The sequence below is a fragment of the Danio rerio genome, chromosome 15 (genome assembly GCF_052040795.2).
Source record: "Danio rerio strain M-AB ecotype USA chromosome 15, GRCz13ab, whole genome shotgun sequence".
In the NCBI taxonomy this organism is placed as follows: domain Eukaryota; kingdom Metazoa; phylum Chordata; class Actinopteri; order Cypriniformes; family Danionidae; genus Danio; species Danio rerio.
Window position 1 is genome coordinate 5217105 of NC_141035.1, and position 17654 is coordinate 5234758.

General features: G+C 35.6%; 3 protein-coding genes across 3 annotated transcripts in view; 1 reads left to right on the plus strand and 2 right to left on the minus strand.

Moving 5' to 3' along the window:
- brwd1 (bromodomain and WD repeat domain containing 1) overlaps positions 1–17654 on the minus strand; it is a 1114631-nt gene that overhangs the window by 252065 nt on the left and 844912 nt on the right. The gene's annotated exons all lie outside the window — the stretch shown is intronic.
- Positions 1–17654, minus strand: part of phkg1a (phosphorylase kinase, gamma 1a (muscle)) — an 831529-nt gene that overhangs the window by 119434 nt on the left and 694441 nt on the right. The window lies entirely within an intron of this gene.
- abcg1 (ATP binding cassette subfamily G member 1) overlaps positions 1–17654 on the plus strand; it is a 45750-nt gene that overhangs the window by 23954 nt on the left and 4142 nt on the right. The window contains 10 exon segments of the mRNA NM_001110454.1: positions 976–1093; positions 3172–3304; positions 7513–7563; positions 9041–9186; positions 11523–11646; positions 13821–13935; positions 15619–15767; positions 15843–15944; positions 17051–17219; positions 17316–17416. Coding sequence (NP_001103924.1) covers positions 976–1093; positions 3172–3304; positions 7513–7563; positions 9041–9186; positions 11523–11646; positions 13821–13935; positions 15619–15767; positions 15843–15944; positions 17051–17219; positions 17316–17416 — 1208 coding nt within the window.

Genomic DNA, 17654 nt, shown 5'->3' on the forward strand with positions numbered 1-17654 from the left:
TGATGTAAAAGTATCAGTAAACTAATGGATGACCTTAAAATCTTAAATTTCGTTCATACATTCATTCATTTTCCTTTGAATTAGTCTCTATTTCAGAGGTCACCACAGTGGAATGAACTGCCAACTATTCCAGCATATGTTTTATGCAGCAGATGCCCTTCCAGCTGGAACCCAGTATTAGGAAACCCTCATGCACACTCATTCACATTCATACACCACAGCGAATTTAGCTTATTAAGTTCTCCTATAGCGTATGTCTTTGGACTGTGGGTGAAACCAGAGCACCCAGAAGGAACCCACGCTAACACGGGGAGAACATGCAAACTCCACACAGAAACGCCAACTGGCCCAGCCTGGAATTGAACCAGTGACCTTTGCTGTGAGGCGACTGTGCTGCCTCTTCAATTTCAAGCTTTTAAACTTACTACTTAATTTGGTTGACTGCTTCAAACTTTCTTATCTGGCTTCACTATACCAACAAAAACTAAATTAACTAATCAAACTTTTAAGGTAATGTTTAAGTTTTAAAGTTAACATTTTGAAGTTAGCACCGCATGATAGTCAAGAACCAAGATAGAAGTGTTAAATGCTGACAAACACACACGTAAAGCTTTCGTAATGTGATGAAGAATGCATTATACACGTCGACAAAAGAAAATGGGCAGCTATTGGAGTAGGTGTTATGGCATCAGTACTTTAAAAGTTGGAACTGAAAAAGTACACTAGGAGGAACAGGTGGGATAAAGGTTAGAATGGGGTGTTTTAAAGATACGCACAGCAGCAAACAGATTCGCTCACCTGGAAAATTTCAGAAACCCAAAGGTGAACAAACAAAAAGGCCTTTTCATCTGCGATCACAGACCGAGCATTATGTAAGCAGGAGATTCTGGCAGGTACATTATATGATTGGGAGGAACAGCTCATTGTGGTGTTGTAAGGTTTCTGACAGGGCCGACTCTTTCTCTCTTGTGTCAGGTTACAAGACCCTTCTGAAAGGGATCTCTGGGAACTTCACCGGTGGAGCTTTGGTGGCCATCATGGGACCCTCTGGGGCTGGGAAATCTACACTAATGAACATTCTAGCAGGTTACAGGTTAGTATGACTGTATTTATCTAGACCAAGCATCTAGAACATATGGTCTATATTTTGCTGAGTAATGGCAACCTAGCTGGTTGTTAAAAAAAGATGGGGCAGTTTTTTTTTGTTTTTTGTTTTTGTTTTTTTTACAGCTACTGCAAATAAACACAGCATTTTGACTGATTCTAAATAATTTGTTTTTAAATTGTAATACTATAGAGACATAAATCAGATTCCAGAATAAGTGGACCTCCAGAATAAGCGGAAGGAAGAGAAGGGGGAACTCAACTGTTTCTAAATGCATTTAGAAAGTACCAGGGTTCATGGAAAACCTGGAAAAGTCATGAAATTTTGACATGGCATTATCCAGGCCTGGAAAAGTTTTGGAAAAACAGAAAAACCCACAAGGTTTTGGAAAAATCATGGAAATTACATTTACATATACAGTTGAAACCAGAAGTTTACATGCACTCTAAAAAAGGAACGACCGGGTGGGAGTGACATACAACAGAAGGTAAGATCCAATATGCAGGTTTATTCAGCGTCAGGCAAGCAGTGGTCAAATCAGGTGTTAACAGGTATATGCAGGCAATAGGTCATAAGGCAGGCGGCTAAACTAGAGAACAAGGGTAAACAAGGCTAGGGTCTAAACACGGAGAAAACAAGACAAGGAGAAACGCGCTGTAATGTCACTTAGCAGTAAACAAGACTCGGCCAACTGGAAGGGTGAAAGAGTGGCTTATGAATGGTTTGTATCAGTCTCTGACAAGGTTCAGCTGGTGAGTGCAATCAAGCAGATGTGTGAGCATAGGTGTCTGGGAGCAGTGCATGTATGAAAATGTAGTCCTGGGAGATGCGGAAGTGTAGTCCTGAAGTTTGTGTGAGAACCAGCGATCTCTGGAAAGCGATCGCTGGTTGTGTGACAATAACCATTTTTTTTTAAATGTCTGAAGGTAAATCATACTAAATGTTTACTATTTTAGGTCCGTTAGTATTACCTAAATGATTTACATTTTCTAAATGCCAGAATAATGAGCGTTTTTTTTTTTAAATTTTAAATTAATTTCTAGACAGTCAAAAGTTTAAATACATTTCCTTGGTGTTTTTCTTTGGTCAAATGTTTTGGGTATCATGCCACAAGCGTCTCACAAAAGTTTGAAGGAATTTTGGCCCATTCCTCCTGACAGAATTGTTTTAACTGAGTCAAATTTGCTGGCTGTCTTTGTCGCACAAGCTTTTTCAACTCTGCCCACAAATTTTCTACAGGATTGAGATCAGGGCTTTGTGATGGCCACTCCAAAACATTCACTCTGTTGTCCTGAAAGCACATTTTAACTACTTTGGCAGTATGCTTTGGGTCATGGTCTGTTTGGAAGACTCATTTGTGGCCAAGTTTTAATTTTCTGGCTGATGTCTTGAGATGTTGCTTCAGTATTTCTACATAATGTTCTTTCTTCATGATGATTCATGATTCTTCATCTATGCTGTAAAGTGGACCAGTCCCTCCTGCAGCAAAACAGCCTCACAACACGATGCTTTCCCCTTTGTCCTCCAAATGCAACATTGGTAATTATGGCCAAACAGTTCAATCTCAGTTTCATCATATTATTTTTCCCAGTGTAATTTAGCAAATTGTAATCTGGCTTTTTTGTTCATTCTGACTTGTTGATTTCCCCATGTTGTCACACAAGGAAGAAGTGTGTTTGAGGTTTGCCTTAAATACTTTTCTACAGTTGTGGCTCCAGTTAACTCAAATGTTGTCAATTAGCCAATCAGAAACTTCCAAACCCTTGACATCATCATCTGAGCTTTTTCAGAGGCATAAGAATCTTATTGTATGTAAACTTGACTTTCAAGAAAAGTTATAACAATTTCTCAAAAACATATCTCTCTCTCATTATTCTGCTATTTAGCAGAACAGAAAAACGTTTGATAATCCCTTTACAGTGTATGTAAACTTCTGGTTTCGACTGTATTTGAACCTTATAGAGTAATGGTGTCTTAGCCTTGACACTGAATCAAAACAGCTCAAGTGCTTACAAAACAGCGCAATTTCTTACAAAATCAAATTACATTTGTGCTTTATCATGTAGGGAAACCGGCATGAAGGGGGAGATCCTGATTAACGGGCATCCAAGAGATCTGCGCTCTTTCAGGAAAGTGTCCTGCTACATCATGCAGGATGACATGCTCCTCCCGCACCTCACTGTGCAGGAAGCCATGATGGTGGGTGACTGTTGACACTGATATGAATATCGATTTATGAAATACCAAAGAATTTTAAAAGGTCTATTCCAGGTTTTTCTGTCTAAGATATGGAATATCAAACATTTTAGTGCTTCGTTTAAATTTACTTTTTTTTTTTTCGATATATACAGTACTGTGCAAAAGTATTTTCCACCACCAGCTTTTGGAGGCTAAGTGCAGGGTCATTACTTTTGGGTGAACTATATACCTAACTGTAATATAGACCTTTTTCATGGCTGCTGCATGGCGGGCGCCATAGCGACCAGCGTCTTCCGGTAGAATGCGAAAAACTTCCGTTTACAGCATGTACAACTGGTAATTTGCGCTCCGAAAATGGGTTTCAATAACGTTTTTAATGGATAACAGAGCGTTTTTGTGACACACAACTTAGAAATGTGTCTGTTAAAGCCGTTATAATCGGTCACATGTGGTTCAAGCGCGTCAGAAATACGAGAAAAACGTTCTCCTACTGTAGTTCACGTGTAGTGTGTGTGTGTGCGTTCCCGGCCTGTCAGCTGTTAGCTCAGCGCAGAGAGAGAGAGAGAGAGAGAGCAAACCAGAGTACTGGCATGAAACTTAACAGGTATGAAAGTCGTGCAATTTACAAAAATGACCAATAAAAGTCTGTTATTGATCCTCTGCTGGCTGACTTGCTGTTCATTCTAATCGCGAGCCGTTTGTGTTTTATTTCGTGTGTTGTTTTTACCACGGTTTGTGTTTTTCTGTCATTTTGAAATGACACTAGCCTATATTTTCATGTGTGTGTCCAACATTTTGGTGAACTACATTTGTTTGGGCTGGTTATATATTTGAAATAAAGAGAAAATGTTGACTTTAGCGATGACAAGGCTTCATTTAAACTGCAGAAGATGCCGTCTGACAACGAGGGGAAAATGCCTCACAGCAGCTGTTTTCCATCCTATTAGATCGCATTTCATTAAATGATCAGTCCAGGAGATGGTGCTGATGGACAACAGTAATAGTTCAAAGAGGATAAAAGCAGGTAAAATAGATTAAAACTATTGTTTCAAAGCTGTCCAAATGTGACTGTTTACATGCATCAGCTGCCGACCGGAAGTTCTTCGCATTCTCCTTGCGCATACACGCAAAGCATAATGGGTAATTTTGCGTTCCAAGAAAAAGGTCTATACAAACAGAAAATATGGGAAATATGTACATTCAGAACAAAATTACTTATGGAATCAAAAGTCGGTTTAACATGACCTCTTTAGCATGAACCAACAGCTTGAACTTTTTTATTAGGTCTTTTCTGAAATGATGTGCTAATTATTATCACGCATCTTTCAACATTTCAGACAGTTCTTCCTTACATTCAGCCTGTTCTATCTTTCCTTTTCTCTTCAGGTGAATCTCAAATTGCCTATAATATCGCCTATACACACTGTATATAATAAAGAGGTCTGGACTCTGTGGAGGCCATTTCATGACTGTCTTTGTTTCTTCAGTTTTTTTTACATCAAATATGATTTCATTACATTAGCAGAGTGTTTGGGATCATTATCATGCTGAAAAATAAATCTATTACAAATTAGGTGCTTTCTAATAGGAATCACATGACTAATTAATGCCTGTCGGCATTCACAATCCCTTTAATTCAGGCAATACTGACAACACCACTGGCAATAATGTACATTAAACCAAGACTGAAACTCTGGCCCCGTTTACACTGTCAGGTCTTGATGCCTAATTTGTTGCCTATATCTGTTTTTTTTTTTTTTTTTTTTTTCTGTCTGTTTACACATTCTTTTAATTGTGACCCATATCCAATTCATGCGTTTACACTTGCCATACAATTTACGATGTTGCGCATGCATAAAGGAGGGTTCTAGCATCTGCGCCACACTAACCACGATGAAAGAAGTTGTCTTGCTTTTAGCGAAATATCCGAAGTTAGCCCAACTTTTATATGAATTTGAGGTGGTGGCTGAAGAGGAGGGAAAAGGACATCATCGCAGCTTGCGCCCGTGGTTTATATATGGGGTTTTCCACCATTCAGAGGAATTTGTGGGTATGAGAGAGATCTCAGGTCTGGTGGGAGCAAATTGTGGCAACTGACCACTTTACTCCTCCATGTTTCCTCTGTTGTTGTTTACTGTATCAGTGTCTCCACACACGCTCTTCTTTCTATGTCATTAAACCTCAGAGAAGTACCACATTGTCACAGGTTTAACGATGTACAAAACGAAATGCCTCATTAAATCTGATCTGCCTGTTTACATGACAGTCGCATTGTCACATATCTGATTTATATCTGATTTATTTCCGCATTTGAAGGAGGCCAGCAACCGATCTCTGAATATTTGAATGCATGCTTAAAAAAATCCAACTAGAATCTGTATTTTCTGGTTGTATAGAATGAGAAGTAATATTTAATGTTATTATACCCTCACTTAAACAACAAATGTAAGTGGGGGCCTAAGACTTTTGCACAGTACTGTATATTTTTCCACATCATTTCTTTTTGTTGCATTGTTTAGCAAATGAAAACAACAACAACTATAGTTATTTATGACAAACACTATAGTGTTTTTGAACCATACTATTGTAAATTACTCAAAGAACTAATCTGTTGTGGTTGATTCTACTGTTGCTATGGCATATATACTACAATAAACCACTGTTTACTGTAGTAAAAGCTAAAGTATTCGACAGTATTTATTACAGTTTATCAGTTCTCCATATTAAGGGTTTCTGCTGGTTTAGTTAAATTCAAGACCTTTTTAAGACCATTATGAATGAAATTTTAGACTCATAAAGGGCTAAAGGCTAAGAAATTTTTCAAATGTCCCAGATGGAAAAGATTTTTATAAAATAAAAAAATATATATTGCAATATAATACATTTAATACTACAAAAATAATTTAAAAATTACATATTTTAGATTTTATTTCATAGCAAAATATTTGTAATATTGTGTAAAAACAAGCAAGCTCTATTTGTATCCATACACTTTTTTCCAACACTCTTTAAAATAAAATAAAAAATTAAGAAATGTTTTAAAAGTTTTAAAAACTATAATAAACTAAATCTACATGCATGGAACACTTTTAAAGAAATGTCATTCTAGGGAAATGATTAAACCATTATGATAAATAGAGTTAAAAATGACCTTTTTAAATAAAAAGTTTAGAGTTTTATTGAGATGGATTGTTGATGATTGTATGGGTTTTGGCCAGATTGGGTAGCAATTTACGAGTAAAGGAAAATTAAGACCTGTTTAAAAAATAAAAAAACTGAAGTATTGTGTTGTAGGTCTTAAATCTAAGACTTTTTAAGGCCTCAAATTTAGATTTTGAGATTTAAGACATGTTAAGACTTTTAAAGACAACCTGTATATTACAGTATGCGGCAGTGTTGTAAATAATATAACATATACAGTATAATACACTTGTATAGTATACACTACGCTTTCAGAAATAAAAGTATGCGAGCTGTCACTGGGGTGGTACCTTTTCAAAATGTACAAATTTATACCGAAAAGGTCCATATTAATACCTCAAGGGTGCATATCAGTACCTAAAAAGTACAAAAGTGTTCCTCTTAAATTTTTTAGGTACTAATATATACTTTTAAGGTACCAATATGTACCCTTTAAGTACAAACATGTACCTTTTAATAAAGGTACCACCCTAGTGACAGCATGTGTACCTTTATTTCTGAGAGTGTAGTGTATACATGTGTATTAAACTGTATATATTATATTATTTACAACACTGCAGCATACTGTAATATACAGGGTGTCTTCTAGTGTGGTTCAAAAACACTATATTTACTATAAATTACTACAGTAGTCGGTTCACATTTTGACTATCGCTTGGGTATTTTTTGTGGCATCTTATTTATTATTCTTTGCCTCTTATTAGTCAACCGGCAATCAAATATATTTAAACAATATGATATGAAATGACAGTTTACAACATCAAGCAGCATAAGTTGTTTTCTTTTGCTAAAAAATGAATGAAAATGAATGGGAAAAGTCAGCAAGCATGCTAAATATAATGTAAATTGACAAACAGCAAAGCAGGTGATAAGCTCTCACTGCTAGCTTCGCTGGAGTTTGACTCAATTGTTTGTTGCTTTGTTGAGTTTGTGCAAATCCCTCTGTTAGCGTTAGCTGCAGTAGCTAATGCACATCATGCTCTAAATCGCTCACTCTCCCTGCTCAGGTATCAGCTAATCTCAAACTCCAGGAAAAGGATGAAGGCAGACGTGAAATGGTAAGTGAGAGCCGTGGGAAGTTTTGCGCATGGTTTTATGTATGTACAGCCTCACCTTTGTGCTAAAGGTCAGTCAGAGGTGCCCTTATGTCATGTAGACATGCCATGTGGTGTCTGGTTAGCATTGTGAAATAAAGCATAAAATGTTGGGAAATGTCCCCTGTGTTACTGTCAATTCTGTTTCTGTTAGGGTTAGAAAAGAACTGTAAGGATATTTAAACTTTTTTGAGAACAATAATTATAAGAAAACACAATTCAGTTTTAGACATGCCATGTGGTGTGTGATTTAAGGGTAGCATTGTGAGATAAAGCATAAAATGTTGGAAAATGTCATTGTTATTGTTTTAAAAAGTTTAAGAATAATTTATGACTGCAATGTACTCAAACGTACTTTATGTACTCCAAAAAAATGCCTGAAATGTAATTCTGGAATGAGTCAATTGAAAATTTTCATTGTTCAATTCTTTGGGTTTTAAGTCTGAGGGCCCTATTATACACTCGGCGTAATAAGGCACAAGATGTGTATGGCGCGATTTGTTGCGATTTTCAGACCAGCACAACCCTAATTTTCATGTTTTGCGCTGTCTAAATAGCAAATTAATTTGTGCCACTTTGTGGACTCATGGGTGTGCTGGTCTGTTTCAGTTCATTCATGAAAGTTTGCATTTGTATAATGTTATTATTATTAGCAGTATTATTTATTATATTCATATTTATATTTGTTTTATTAAAAACAATTTTAAATTTGTCCACCTCTCAGGTTTTGGAGACGTATGCATCTCCATATGGAAGATTATGTGTTTGGATACAACTCAGTTTTTTGAACACACTTTGTTATTATTTTTCATTTATTCATTATTTGTTGGAAATTAGAACTGAATTTAGAAATAGTTTTGAAACAAATATTTGCGCTTAACAAACTAAATGATTTATGCAGGCTAATGGATGTTTCCTTATTCATGAAAATAAAGGAGTGAAAGTAAAGAGAAAGTAAAGAGGCTGAATGAAGGAGACTCATTCTTTATCCTTGCGCTGCAGATGCTCTGTTTACCTGTTTTCCCACTAGTGAAGCGTTCTGTTTTTCCACTTACAAAGTCCACCATGTAAATAGCGAATGCACCATGGAGCGACGCAACTGACTCTTAAAGGAAATGTGAGATGAGACTCTGATTGGTTTAATGCATGTTATGTTCAAAACACACCCATAACTCATTAAGAGAATCAACACAACCCTGTTAGACCATGTGCTGGGATGCAAAACGTATTTTTCTGGCCTTAAAATAGCAAAAATAAATTTAGACATGCCCTTTTGTGCCTTTCGCTTTAGACTTTGCACCTAGATTGTTAAAATAGAGCTCTGAATCTCTAACCATTAGGCCAAAACTTCCCCCATGCATCTAAACATAAAAAAACATAAAAGTATTGACCCAAAAGTAGTGTCTAATTCCAGTGTTTGATAATACTGTTGCTGTTGTAGGTTCGGGAAATCTTGACGGCTCTTGGCTTATTGGAATGTGCCAAAACACGCACATCGCACCTCTCTGGAGGCCAGAGGAAGCGTTTGGCCATCGCCCTGGAGCTGGTCAACAACCCGCCTGTCATGTTCTTTGATGAGCCCACCAGGTGAGTAAACCATCTGAGCTCACGGTTTACAGCGTAACAAGCAAACCTGAAAAATAAATAAGGAAATAATTTTTTTTTTACTTTTTTCTTAAAACAAGCTAAATAATAGGGCCAATAGAGCAAGCAATATGTTTTTCAAAGCGAATATTTTGCTTCCCCCATTGGCTGATTAATTTGCTTGATTTAACAAAAAACTCACTATTTCTTAAAACAAGACAGTATTTGTTGCCTGTCTAGAAAATGCTTCTTGATTTAAGAATTTTTAGATATTTGTATGAGAAACAAGACCAAAACAGCAAGAAAAGCATTTATTTATTTTTTTGCAGTGTGCTGACTAATGACCATGAAACACATTTCCACAAGGCGGACTATCAGATCTGATGCTCTAAATGACCTTCTCGAGCCAAATATATCTCTTGTGAAAGCAGTTATGTTCTCGTTGCAGTTTAATGGCAAATTCATTTACAGTACAGGCTTTGTCAGTGGGGGTTTTATTGGACGGTTGAGACCTGGTCTCTAGAGACCCTATTAGGCTTTTCCTCTCTCTCTAGGGATTTCCTTCTAAAAACAAAAACGCACTTCAGATTCACTGGAGAGTGCCAACTAGCTTAAATTATCTTGCATAAAATGTAAATCACATTTATATAATAGGTAAGGTAAGATTTATTAATTCACATGAGGAGATTGATTTACAATACTGTCAGGTGTTAAATGAACACATAACCTGCAATGTCCATAAATTAGCAAGATTATGTATTTTATGATTCATGTTTTTATGTTTAGCCTATTTATTTATGCTTTTGAATTGCATTATGGGAGCTTGATCTTTCTTCCAACAACTTTTAAGCTTGAAAAGTAAAAAAAAAAGTGACTTTTATTAACGTTTTTAATAGTTTAAGTGATGTATTGTCTGGGTTTATGTTGTATATTACACTACAAAACCTTGTAATAAACTGATAGTACACTTTCTGTATTTTTTTACAGACTTAATTCTCTATATATTATTTAATTTAATTTCATTTTCTTGTCAGCTTAGTCCCTTTATTAATCCGGGGTCGCCACAGCGGAATGAACCGCCAACTTATCCAGCAAGTTTTTACTTCCAGCCGCAACCCATTTCTGGGAACCATACACACACACACTCATACACTACGGACAATTTAGCCTACACAATTCACCTGTACCACATGTCTTTGGACTGTGGGCGAAACCGGAGCACCTGGACGAAACCCACGCGAACGCAGGGAGAACATGCAAACTCCACACAGAAACGCCAACTGAGCCGAGGATCGAACCAGCGACCTTATTGCCGTGAGGTGAACGTGCTACCCACTGCGCCTATATATTATTATTATGTCTCATTATATTATTTCAAACTACTAAAATGTCAATAAAAGTCATTTTGTTAAACTGTAGAGTTGAATTTTCAACATCAAACGTTGACAGAGCAGAGATCAACATCCCATAATGCAATTCACAACCATAAATAAATGGAAAACACTTGTGAATCACTAAATATGGAAAACGTTAATTAACAGATACTTTTCCAGTGTAGAACATTAAAATGACTGCCATATTTACCCAGGGATAAACACATTCTCCTTCATGGAAGTTTTACGGGTTACATTAGAGCCGTGGCATTATCATATGATGATGTCACACGGTTGTGTTTGGGTAAGTAGGACACTTTTATGGCTCGAAGGAATAGCAATTCCCTCAGCGTTAGCAAGGTAGCCAATCAGCAGCTTGCGTGCCAGCATCTGCAATGATGTCGTGGTGTTTTGAACACACTGCTTCATTGCACTTTATTAGGTACGCCTTTATTGGCTAATCGGGCTAAACAGGATTAAAGGGATAGTTCACCCAAAAATTTAACTTTGCTCACTATTTACTCTCCCCCAAGTGGTTCCAAACTTTTATGAAGATGTTTTGAAAGATATTTTGAAAAATGTTTGAATGGCTGTAACCATTGACTTGTATAGTGAGATAAACAAGTACTATGAATGTTAGTGGTTGCAACATTTTTCAGAATATCTTCTTTTGTGTCCAACAGAAAAAAAGGGATTTAAATGATGACAGAATTATAATTTTTTGGTGAGCTGTCCCTTTAAGATGATCTAAGGTGTTTCTAATAAACATTTTCATATTTTACAATTAAAGCTACAGCCTCAAATTGTCCTCAGCAATGGACATACAGCATCAGTGTGAAGAGGCCTTAGAATGCAAAGTTCTTATACACATGAGGTTTTATAGAAGAATGGTTGATGTAAGCCAGTTTGAAACGTTTTCTTTTTACCAGTGTAGTGATGCTTTTCTTCTTTTTTTTCCTCATGAAGTGGCCTGGACTCGTCCTCCTGCTTTCAGGTGGTGTCTCTGATGAAGGCTCTCGCTCAGGGTGGAAGAACCGTCATCTGCACAATACACCAGCCCAGCGCTAAAGTCTTCGAGCTCTTCGACAAGGTAATAGTTGTGTTTGAAGTGTGTAAATGTAAATTTTCTCCACTAGAGGGCGCATGTTGCCAACAAACAAAGGCGTAATTTGATGAGTGTGGATTCATTGGTGCTGTGATCTTTATTACATCCTATAGATTGATTTCACGCGGCCTCCATTTTTAAAAGCGAAGTCGAGGCTGTGGTTGGAAGAAACACAGAAGTATCGCAAGTGTGCACTTGGCTGTATATCTTATCAGTGAAGATAAAGTGACACAAATGTATTATTCCACCGCCTTCCGAGTGACCCGAAGGTTCGTTCTGAATGAATGGTGAAAATAAAAAGGGATATCAGAGCTCATTTTCAGCTAAGTTAAGGAAAATGGCACTAGTTAGCTAACGTTTTCTTTCCCAAACACACGTTTTAGATGCCATTCATCAAACTCTAAGTAATAAACTGATTCTTTCACTATATTAGACTTGTCATGATACTGAATTAAAAGAAAAAACGGTATTTTCACACTAACATGTAAGGCACTGTTGATTGCTTTCTTAAAACAGCACTGATTTGCTATTGTGTTCACGTGCTCAACAGAAATGCTTGTGATTGGCCGAGAAAGTCATCAGTTCACCCACCGCTGTTTACTGAGCACAAACACACATGAGCGGAGCGATCTGCTTGATGACTCGACATCTTCACGGCTACTTCGCGCTCCAGTCTCTGTGTATCTGTGTTTGCACTGGGTGAAGAGCGGTAATCTGAGTGCAAACACAGATACTCGTAGATTGAAGTGCGAAGCAGCTGTAAAGATCAGTCAAGTCATCTGCGCTCGGCGGCGCTTCAATGTTAACCGGTTTTAAAACTTCAGTACCGGGACAACACTATTACAGACAACACGAGGATGTGCTACAGAGGACTGCAGTGTTTTATCACTCACCGGGTTACATAGACTGAAGCAGGAAAGTGTCCTCACGGTGTTTAACTGGTGCCATGAACTGAAGCCTAAGAGGACACTTGAGCATCTTACTCCTACAGAGATTGTAATGTTGTTTGACGCCTAATTTGCTTTAAAAAAAAAGTGTTTAAATTAAACTTACTGTATAATATTAAAGTGATGTTTACACCATTTCTGCATTTTTAAATCTCGGCAACAGCCGGAGGTTTGTAGTCCACAGCATGTTACTGCAATGTTTACAGTGCTGCTCCTATACTTCCGGGTTTCTTCCCACCGCAGCCTCGCTTTGGTTCTTTAAAATGGTGGCCGCTTAAAATTAGCATATAGGCTACAGAAATCATGTTGTTGAATGAGCTAAAGTATTCCATTATTACATCTTGAAAATTGGAAAATATAGGAGCCCTTTAAACCAGTGTTTCTCAACTGGGTCGCGGGGACATTTTCAGTGGGTCGCAGAGTGTGTGGTCAAAAAAAAACAACAAATGTTTAGTTTTTAACTTATTTTGCTTGTATAAGACTTTTATTTTGAAATGCGCGAGTGACAACTGTACTGTTTGACATGTGAAATTTCATTTGATTATAACAACAAATATGTCGAAGCGCAAGTACAACCCCGAATATGTTAAGTATGGATTTACATATATTGACGACAAAAAAGGCTTAAAACTTCAGTGTGTCGTATGTGGTGATGTGCTCTCACAAGAGCACTTTTAGAAACCAAACATTTGTCGTTTTTACTTTGTAATATTTATATAATTTGAGACATTTTGTTAAATGACAGTGATAAATATTGTTTATTTGTAAGTCTTGGTGATGTTCTTCTGATTTATGTTCTTCTGTCACTACTTGTGTATGTTAACAAGCAAATACAAATGAATTATAATTCCTAAAATTACATTAAAGTTCCTTAAAATTTGGGCCGCGGGTTGAAGACCCTGTAAAAATGTGGGTTCCATGGCCAAACCAGTTGAGAGCCCCTGCTTTAAACAAAACAAAACCTGATATTAAGTGTGTTTGACGTCATTAGCATGAACACACAGCACATGTTCTCACAAGTGAAATGGCTTATTTTCATGTATTTGTACATTCTTCGAAACATTTGGGATAACAAAACTATGCAAGTCAGCAAAATATTAAACACCGTTCTAGTAGTTTTTGGATATTTGAATGAAAAAAAATGTACACATTATGTCTTTAATTCACACCACTATGCTGAAGAATGTCTGTTGTGACTTTTTTTTGTTCCAGCTTTATGTCCTCAGTCAAGGCCAGTGTATTTACAGAGGAAAAGTGTCAAGTTTAATCCCGTATCTGCGAGATCTGGGACTCAGCTGTCCCACATATCACAACCCTGCAGACTTCAGTAAGAAAAACACTAAATCACCCTCACTACACCAACATACAGCTGAAAGGCCAGGATACACCAAGCTGACGCCAAACAACTAGAGATGACGACAACAACTGTGTTGTCGCCTCACATCTTGTTCTGTCTTGACCTCCCTGCTGAAAAATCCAGCTTAATCCAGCCTAGGCTGGTTGGCTGGTTTTAGCTGGTCGACCAGGCTAATTTTAGAGGGGTTTTGGCCACTTCCAGGCTGGTTTCCAGCCATTTCCAGCCTGGTCTTAGCTGGTCAGGCTGGAAAATTACCAGCCAAATCCAGCTAAAACCAGCTTGACCAGCCTGGTTTAAGCTGGATATAGCTGGTTTTGGCTGGACTCCCAGCTTGGCTAGGCTGGGATTGTCAGCAAAAAACGCATTCGGTGTGATCAGCCCCTAACAAAGCAAGGATATTTTCCTATTATACTTTTCTTTTCTAGAAGTAAAACCTGTTAAGGTTAACAATATAAGCCTGCTTACGTTTTTTTTTTCTTCTGTTGTCTACAGAACAAACTACTGTTATTTACTAACTTGCCTAATTAACTTAACTTGCCTAGTTAACTTTATTAACCTGGTAATTGAATTTGCCCCTTTAAATCGCACTTTAAGCTGAGTACTAGTATCTTGCAAAACAGCTAGTCAAATATTATGTGTGTCATCATGGCAAAAACAATACAAATTAGTTACTTAAACTATTGTGTTAAAAATGTGTTGAAAAACTATTTCAAATCAGCATTTGAGAAATATTAGAAAAATAATACAAATTTTACAGGAAAGTAATGATTTTGATATGATTTTAAGATGCTTTTTTTGTTGTAAGTCTCTGGATTTAGTTGATTAAAATACAGTAGTTTTTAAAAATACCTTTTTTATTTTTATTCTATTTTAAAATTAATTTATTTTTGTGACGTTGCAGTCATTCCGCAATCATTTCACAATCTTTTAATTAATAATTATTCAATAAAAAACAATAATGAGTATTATTATAATTATTATTATTTGTGTTATTGCTATAAGCATTGTTGTTGTTTTAATAGTAATAATAGTAATAACAATAATTACAAATATAAATGAATAATTATACAATAATAAAATATTTTTTCAGCTACTTATTAAATAATTTAATAAAATATAATCTGTATTTTAATAATAAAAATAATAATATAAATAGCTTTAATACATATTATTGGCCTTATTGTTGTTCTTTTTTTAATATTATTATTATTATTATTATTATTATTATTATTATTATTATTATTATTATTATCAACATCATCATCATTATAACAATAATAATAATAATATTTTTTATAATTATGCATTGTTAAATATTGTTTTTAGCTACTTATTAAATAATGTAATATAATCAGTGTGCTTTAATGATGATAATGATGATGATAATAATAATAATAACAACAATTATTATTGTTGTTGTTGTTATAATACTGCTACTACTAATAATAATTACAACAACACTTAAAATTGTTGTTATTGTTATAATACTGCTACTACTACTACTACTACTACTACTACTACTACTACTACTACTACTACTAATATTAATTTTGAAAACATTTTATATATTTATAATTATACAATTATATTTAATAAAAAACATGAAAATGTGAGTTCTCTCAGTCTCAGTGTGTGTTTGTGTTGTGTTGTCAGTAATGGAGGTGGCGTCTGGTGAATACGGTGATCAGACAGCTCGTCTGGTGAAAGCTGTGCAGGAGCACAAGTGCGAGAAAGACTACAAAACTGAAATGAACGGCAACGGAGTCCACAATCCATTCCTGTGGCATAGACCATCCGATGAGGTGTGTATACAGAAACACCATTTTACAGTGAATTAAACAACAAGCAGACAGTAATGAAGGCTGTTTTTCCTGCAGGACTCTTCATCTTCAGAGGGATGCCACAGCTTCTCTGCCAGCTGTTTGACGCAGTTCTGCATCCTCTTCAAGAGAACTTTCCTCAGCATCATGAGAGATTCGGTAAACAACACTGACACCTGCTGGACGACTTCAGGCTTTGTAGGCCAGATTCATGTGAAAATGTTAATGTTTTGAAAATAAAGTCGGCCTTTTATTCCTGCGATGAACAACTACACAATTATCTGAAAATACTTAAAAAGCACTTTGAAAATGTCAATAATAAATCATTATTTGTGGTATTTTTAAGTGTTCAGGATATCAATATTGTGATGTAGTAAATATATTAGTATACGTCCACTTATAATATAATGTACAGAATAAGAACTTCAATGGCTTTTTTCATAATAATAATAATAATAATAATAATAATAATAATAATAATCAAAATTAATGCTGTCATAATGTTAATTTGAAATTGATTCATGTGAAACTGTATTTACATTAAAGATATTTAACAGTCTAAAAACAAGCCAAATTGTGATGTTATTATGAACATAATATAATATAATGCAATATAATATAATATAATATAATATAGTATAATATAATATAATATTATATAATATAAAATAATATAATATAATATAATATAATATAATATAACATAATATGATATAATATAATATAATATAATATAATATAACATAATATAATATAATATAATATAATATAATATAATATAATATAATATAATATGATATAATATAATATAATATAATATAAAATCGTCGCAATCGTGTCGGTTTTCTCAGGTTTCCCCCACAGTCTAAAGACATGTGGTACAGGTGAATTGAGTAGGCTAAATTGTCCAAAGTGTATGTATGTGAATGGGAGTGTATGGATGTTTCCCAGTGATGGGTTGCAGCTGGAAGGCATTCGCTGTGTAAAACATATGCTGGATAAGTTGGCGGTTCATTCCACTGTGTTGACCCCAGAATAATAAAGAGACTATGAATGAATGAGTCCACTAATTTTACAACAGTGGTTTGATTTGTAGCCGATCGAGAAAAAAAGGGAATTAAGGAAACTAATAATGATCACCTTTAAATTAATGATAATAAAAAAAATTAACTGCTATTATTCCAGCCAAACTGAAAGAAAGAAGACTTTCTATTTCAGAAAAAAATTATACTATACATAAATACATTATGATCTTCTGTGTTTAGGTGTTGACACACTTGCGGATCATGTCTCATCTTGGCATCGGGATTCTGATTGGGCTTTTGTATCTGGGCATCGGCAACGAGGCCAAGAAAGTCCTCAGCAACTCCGGCTTCCTGTTCTTTTCCATGCTGTTCCTCATGTTTGCAGCTTTGATGCCCACCGTTCTCACCTGTGAGTCTGGTGAAAAAACAAACAAACATCATATTCTTTCTAGAGACAAGCATCTGACGAATACTTTCTATCTAAATGTTCTTTCTGTTTTTGCAGTTCCACTTGAGATGGGTGTGTTTTTGAGAGAGCATCTAAATTACTGGTACAGTCTGAAGGCTTACTACTTGGCCAAAACAATGGCGGACGTCCCGTTTCAGGTAAGAGAACAAATAAAACATGGGGTTTTCTCCTTAAAAAAGTAGATAGGTTGGTTCTGCTGCTAAGAAGGATTATTCACAAATCTAATCCTTTATTATAAGAACACAGTAAAATGAATGTGAAGCATAGTTTTGAAACAATTTCAATTAAAATAAAGGTATTTTCATGCGTGTTTCACTTACGATTTTAACATGTTCATTTTAAATGTGTAAAATCGATTTTTCGAGGCTGATCTTT